Below are 6,751 nucleotides of genomic sequence, written 5' to 3'. Positions count from 1 at the left end.
TGAGAGAATTTATATTAGGGGTGTTCAAAATTATCCGATAACCAAATCGAACCGATTTTTAAACCGAAACCCTAACCGAAAAATAGGTTATTCGAAAAATCGATTCGGATATCGGTTCAAAAATATATAAGAACCGAATTTTCGGTTCGATTACCGGTTTGCCAAATTTTCAAAACCGGTTAATCGAACCGAACTGGTTTTTAAAAAATCGAATAAAAATTTAATAAAATATTAATAGAATATTGAATAAATTTTCAAAAAATTAGAAAAAAATAATAAAATATGATAATTTTTAAAATTCGGTTCAAAAATCGTTAACCAAAAATTCGGTTTAGTTAATTGATATTTTCGGTTCGGTTCAAAATAGGTTAATTTTTAAATCGGTTCGGTTTCGGTTCATGATTTTTTTCAAACCAAAAATTCGGTTCGATTCAAAAATTGGATAAAACGGTTCGGTTAACTGGTTTTGAACACCCCTAATTTATATAGATTTGATGAAGGGTAATTAGGGCACTTTTATTTAGGAATAGAAAAAATGTGTATTTTTGCTTAGGAATTAGAAAAATGGGTATTTTTGCTTAATAAAAGGGTAAAATAGGTATTTAATAATTTTTCCCTTTATAATAACCAGAATTTTTTTTTTGTGTGGAATTCAAGACCCACGAAGATTACGTGGCTTTAGCCCAGTCACCAGCCGCTCTTTCTGCGCGCCCATGAACACGTGAGTCACGAAACCGTTTTGCCCCAACTCATAATCACCGAGCACCATCCTTACTTGTCAAACCTACCCTCCCTTAGTCTTCTCTTCCAGACTCCAAAAGCATATTCCTGGATTTTTGGCTGGAGAGTCGCTCAACAGAACAAATGCTAAAAACAGAACAAAGATCTGTGTGTGTTATTTCCTTATCATTGTCAAACAACAATGGGCAGGAGGTTCTTCGTTGGCGGTAACTGGAAATGCGTGAGTTTCTGATTCATCTTATTCTGCCGTTGATTAGTTTGCGCTCAATTTGATTGATAGAATCACGAGATCTGCTCACTTTTTGTTTAAATGCTTAAAACTGGTTCGTTGAATTAGTTATTTATGAGTCTGTTTTGAATTTGAGTGTAGAATGGAACCACTGAAGAAGTGAAGAAGATAGTGAATGTTCTCAATGAAGGTCAAGTTCCATCCCAAGATGTCGTTGGTAAGTGCATGTCGTTTTGTATTTGTTTGATTATTATCTCAGATTAGTACTCATTACTCCGTCTAGAAATTTCTGTAAGTTTACGCCTTACGGTTTTTGTTTTTAAGCTTAAATCTCAATTTTTTTGCGGAGTGTAATTTGGTTACATCTGGTTTGGAGTTTTATGTGACACTAAATATTAATCTGTCGAGTTAACTGCCAAAGAAAAAAAAGAAACTGCTATTATTGTTTCTTGTGTGGGTGATCAGACGTGTTGACGGGGTGGAGATTTGATTATATTGCAGAGGTTGTGATTAGCCCACCCTTTGTGTTTATTCCGATGGTGAAGGATTTGTTGAGGCCTGAATTTCATGTTGCAGCTCAAAACTGTTGGGTAAAAAATGGAGGTGCTTTCACCGGTGAGGTTAGGTATGTGCAAGTTTGCTATTGATACGTGCTATTTTGCCGCCTTAATTTGTTTCACTCTCATGCTTGGGTAATTGAAACTAGAGTTTACGGACAGCAATGGTTTATTGGACTACCAAACAGCAATAAGTCAACTGAACCTACTTCTGAAGGATTTGCTTTCTTTCCTTCAATGTTATGGCTTGGGCGTGAATTATCTAATCAGCTCGGTTTGGCACAGCCCTCCTGGCAATTAGCTTTTGCCGAGTCATTTGTTTACAGTATTTCATTGTTACACATTTTACATTGATGAACTGACTATCGAGACATTATTTGCATCTTGACTATTTTTATTGAAAATTAAAAATTGGTGTCTTGTGTTTGTGCAGTGCGGAGATGCTTCTCAATTTGGGTATTCCTTGGGTTATTCTTGGTCATTCTGAGAGGAGACTTATCTTAAATGAATCAAATGAGGTAAGTAATGTTTAATGGCGGCGCATTGTCAGACTTGTCATTAAGTTTGTAATCATTGCTTCATGCACAATAATAACAGAGGCTCCTTTTTTTGTTTTGTTCAGTTTGTTGGGGATAAGGTTAAATATGCACTTTCTCAAGGTTTAAAGGTGATAGCTTGTGTTGGCGAGACTCTTGAGCAGCGTGAAGCAGGATCTACGGTGGATGTTGTTGCTTCACAAACTAAAGCAATTGCAGGTACATAATTTACTGCCATGTAGAAAGCTTGTGCAGTTTTTGATGGTGTTTTGTATTAAGGCTAATAATTTTCTATGTTTTATTTTTTTTAGAAACTATGACCGTCATTAAGATTTTGGTAATTTTTTATTACTTCATATTAGATTGTTGAATTCATGTTGTAGTTGGAATGTGGAAAAAATATATTGCATGATATTTTAAGTAAATTTGCATGCTGTTCAAATTATATTGTAACGGTTGATTCCCTTTATGAATAATGAAAACTATGTGTACAATTTCTTTGAAACTCAGAATATCAGTGATTATTTCTATTGGTCCCACATTCATCATCTAGCATTCCTCAGATTCTGAAGATAAAGGTTGACATAGTCTTGAGGCACAGTTGTCACAATGGATAAATGTGAATTGTGTTAAATTAGTACTTTGGCATTGCATTATATTTATTGTATGTTGATCACACTTCTAATGTATCAAGGTGCTTTCAATTTGTGTATCTTACACCAGTGGTTGAATGTTCTTGCTTGAATGTTTGACCTTGTTATACTTTAATGGGAAATTATGACTTTAAATTGGCTATGACAATGCAGTCAAATGAATTGTATTACATTCTAACTATATTCTCCTGCAGTTTCTTTTTTTACCTGTAACAAATTCCAAAAATTGTACCTGATATAGATTTAATTAATTGTTTGTATGTGTGTTGTGTGTGAAGAATGCTGAATGTGGCTTTTATGCTTCAATTTATGGGCTAACAGTAAAATTCAAGGGTGGTGTTGATAGTTTGTAATGATTGTTTTTTTTACTTGTCATCCTTTGATCATTGTTTCTTTTTCTTATGTCAGAGCGAATCTCAGATTGGTCAAACATTGTTTTGGCCTATGAGCCTGTGTGGGCTATTGGAACTGGGAAAGTTGCTACTCCAGCTCAAGCTCAGGAAGTGAGTCAGACCTTCCCTTATTTGTTGATGTTCTCATCATTTTCAAACTGAATATAGACTTCCTTTGCTTTACTTTTGATGTTGCATTGTTTCTGTTGCCTTTTTAGAGTGTGTGTGTGTAACCTAGAGAAATTCAGGGGAAACAGTTTAGAGCATTTCCATTCTTACCATATTGTGGTTGCAGAATGGAAAGTAGCAACTGTTTCTTTATCATGAAGTTAATATAGCAGAACATTGCTTACTCTAGGAGTACAAGGTATGGTTAAGGGTAAAAAAGCTTATTTTAAAAAAGGAAAAGTACATTAAGTGAAGGTATTTCTGCAATGTTTATGCAATCTGGATATATTCTTTAAATGTCTCATTTATTGAATGAAACTTAGGAACTTTATCATCTTGATCACCTCCTGTTTGGTGCATCTGATTGATAGGATAAGAGTACTAGGGTCATATTCTGTAAGCTAAAGCTTAGTTATAAAGTGAAATTCTTATACAAAGTTCTGGATTTCTCATAGTGAATTGTTTTAATTCCTGTTTTATTCTTCTGTGTAATAGGTACATTCTGAACTGAGGAAATGGCTCCACACAAACACCAATCCTGAGGTTGCTGCAACAACTCGGATAATCTATGGAGGTAACTCTATTTATTCACCCTTTCCGCTAAGTTTTCTTTATACTGCCTTTCAGTTGTTTATGCAATGTACAATACAAGTAATGTTTTGGATTTTGGTTCTTCAATTATCATTTTTAATGAAATTTCAATCTTTCATTTCTTTAAGAAAAATAAGGTTTATATAAATTGAAACATAAAGCAGAAAGCAAAAGAAAATATATGTAAAAAATGCTGAGATGTTCATAGAACTTTTATGTTGACATCTCCTTCAACTGAATAATCTGCTAAATGATCAAGATGAAGCTTGCGTATAAAGAAGCTAAACTTCAACAGGGACCTTTTTTATATGTTTTATAATAAAAAGAACTCTAGGGACCCTATTATGCTAAGTTTAAAAGCTTTGTCATTGAGATCTTTGTAGAGGGCCCTTTAATGGATGGATGTATACAAAAAAATTAACATAATGACACTATATGTACATTGCTGAAGCACTGAAGGTAATAGTTTTGGCAAAGATCCAAAAAATAAGATTACCGATTTTATTTATTCGAACTTTATGTGGCACATAAAACTACTATTTATTCAAACTTCCGCCACTGACACGTGTTTTTATATTTATATGTAATTGCTTTGTTGAATGCCTATTTCAGGATCTGTAAATGGTGCAAACTGCAAGGAATTGGCTGCTCAGTCTGATGTTGATGGATTTTTGGTCGGTGGAGCTTCTCTGAAGGTAAAAATATGTTCCCAGTTCTCTTTCTGCTCCATATCTACTTAAGTTTCTCTGGCTTATGTTTAGGGCTTCTTTTGTTAACTTCATTCCAGCCGGAGTTCATTGACATTATCAATTCTGCTGCGGTGAAGAAAAATGCCTGATCTTGTTTTATGCATGTCATGCTGGGTCGAGGAAGCTTTCATTTTGGGAGGTATAGAATTCAGTGCATACTTTTCTGAGGAATAAGTTATGCCTTTGTGTTTAGATAAGCAGTTGTTACTGAAGTTTATTCAGGAATAAATCTTCCTCTTTCTTTTACCATGCCTAATTTATGCTTAGGTGCATGTGCTCTCGTTTTCATTTTGTTTATTAGTTTCTAGATTCGTCAATATTATGTCTGATGGAAAGTAAATGGGTTAATTGTAACAATCACCTAGACACAACAAGGGGGCGGCCCTGGCCCAGGCCTAGGTCTCGATACTATACCTCAAACTTGATATCTAACTCTAACCGCCATCTCTACAACCATCCTTCAATTGTTAGAATATTGGAAGAATAAAAAGACGTAGTTAGGAGAAAAAAACATTGTATAAAGGTTATAGTGGGAGGGAGGCACCTTAAAACTAGGGCAGCCCATCTTACGAATGATGGCATTGAAGGTCATATCCACAAGGTGGAGCATTGAAAGTAGTTACCCAGCGCATGCAATAAACTCTTCAATATCGATGTCCAAAATTCCTCTTAGCAGACAACGAGACTATAAGCATTACTAAACCTCTTCAACATATTCATAGGAGCGGAGTTGATTCAAGCCAAACCTGGATAAGGTTCATTTTAAGATCGATTCAAATTTAAAAGACCTAACTTAAGATCATTTTAAGATTAATGGGTTGAGACTTGAAAATTAGTTAACTTTATATTCAATCTGAAATGACTCAAACTTGAATGTTTAAATCAATTTGAAGTATACTCATTTATGAAAACATGTCAAATCTTTCGTTGAAACTTGGTTCGTTTGATTTGAATTATGAGCTCAAGTTGCCCGGATCAAAATCCTGTCCTACCCACCCATCAAACCAAAATACTGGACTTGCCAAAATTACCACAAGTTAACTCAATATTTATTAAATTTGAATTAAAAATTTGGCCAAACGACTATTTCCCACCCAAGGTATGTTGTGATGACAAGTTTTTACCCTTTAACTATGGAAACATAAAAAACCCACCCATGACTGATTAAATTTAACAAAACCCTAACGATGGTAAAGGTAAAATCGTTATTTTCTCTATAATATTAAAAAAAACTAAAATAGAATCAACTTTTGCCCCCCTAAACTTTAAAAACTACAATTTTCCCCCAGCCTAAGTTTTAAAAAATCACAGTTTCACCCTAGGGTTTGGTTTTGAAATCTCCGGCGACATTTCCGGCTCTATTGCCGACGACCTCTCTCTCCCGAAGCATCATCTCCTTCTGACGATTTCTTTCCTCCCATTTGGACGCCCGATCGATGTCGAAGAAGTCGTGGAAGGCGAAGAACTTCGTCGGGGAAGACGAAGTTCTTCGTCTTCCCAGTCGTCGTCTGGGAAGACGAGTCTTTTTCATCTAGGAAGACGATCGTCTTCCCAGACGACGAAGACAAGATCGATCGAAGACGACTTCTCTTCCCAGACAACGTCTCTCTGCGTCGGATGGGTTGAGGTGGAGTTGAGGGGGGTCGTCGGTGGAAGAGAAACCGTCGGGAGGGGGAGATGGTCGGCGATGGTGCCGGAGAATGTGAAAGGGTTCGGAAACTAAACCCTAGGGGCGAAAATGCAATTTTTTCAAACTTAGCTTAGGAAAAAAATGTTAGTTTTTAAACTTTTAGAGGGAAAAATAAGATTAAATTTTCAGGGGTTAGGGTTTCGTTAAATTTAACCGGTTATGAGTGGGTATTTGGTGTTTCCATAGTTAAAGGGTGGAAACTTGTCATTACAACATACCTTGGGTGGGAAATAGTCGTTTGGCCTAAAAATTTCCCTATTTGTGTACTTTGTCTTATATGTCTATCAAAAGGATCCTCCTCCCCACTTCCAGTCTGTTTAGGATTACATCAGAAATGAAGACCATTTTGGAAAACTTGTGGAGAAGTTAAAAAATGGCTGTTAGAATAAGCAAAATTTTGACAAAGACAATGACTGAAGATCAGAGTGGAAATGACTGAAAATGA

At 35.5% G+C, this 6,751-nt stretch overlaps 1 protein-coding gene across 2 annotated transcripts; it reads left to right on the top strand.

The window, feature by feature from the left end:
- The first annotated feature begins 752 nt into the window (after positions 1–752).
- LOC123200137 (triosephosphate isomerase, cytosolic) lies at positions 753–4,862 on the top strand. Of its 2 annotated transcripts, none has more exons than XM_044615278.1 (9): positions 753–961; positions 1,112–1,187; positions 1,472–1,595; positions 1,961–2,045; positions 2,150–2,282; positions 3,125–3,219; positions 3,772–3,850; positions 4,480–4,562; positions 4,629–4,862. In XM_044615278.1, the coding sequence occupies exons 1-9, from the start codon at positions 923–925 to the stop codon at positions 4,641–4,643; spliced, it is 729 nt and encodes a 242-aa protein (XP_044471213.1). In that variant the 5' UTR covers positions 753–922; the 3' UTR covers positions 4,644–4,862. The 2 variants fall into 2 exon arrangements, with proteins under 2 accessions (XP_044471213.1, XP_044471212.1); XM_044615277.1 differs by having other exon boundaries at positions 757–961; positions 4,655–4,862.
- The last annotated feature ends 1,889 nt before the right edge of the window (positions 4,863–6,751 follow it).

Source organism: Mangifera indica, chromosome 17, assembly GCF_011075055.1.
Source record: "Mangifera indica cultivar Alphonso chromosome 17, CATAS_Mindica_2.1, whole genome shotgun sequence".
NCBI lineage: Eukaryota > Viridiplantae > Streptophyta > Magnoliopsida > Sapindales > Anacardiaceae > Mangifera > Mangifera indica.
The sequence above is the reverse complement of the archived record's forward strand: the minus strand, read 5'-3'. Positions and strand labels throughout refer to the sequence as shown.

What these genes read in the sequence shown, in the direction of transcription:
- LOC123200137 (XM_044615277.1), top strand. Translation starts at nt 923, where the DNA reads ATGGGCAGGAGGTTCTTCGTTGGCGGTAACTGGAAATGC. An exon ending in TTGGCGGTAACTGGAAATGC is followed by an intron (nt 962 to 1,111) that starts GTGAGTTTCTGA and finishes ATTTGAGTGTAG; the next exon opens with AATGGAACCACTGAAGAAGT. An exon ending in ACAAACTAAAGCAATTGCAG is followed by an intron (nt 2,283 to 3,124) that starts GTACATAATTTA and finishes TTCTTATGTCAG; the next exon opens with AGCGAATCTCAGATTGGTCA.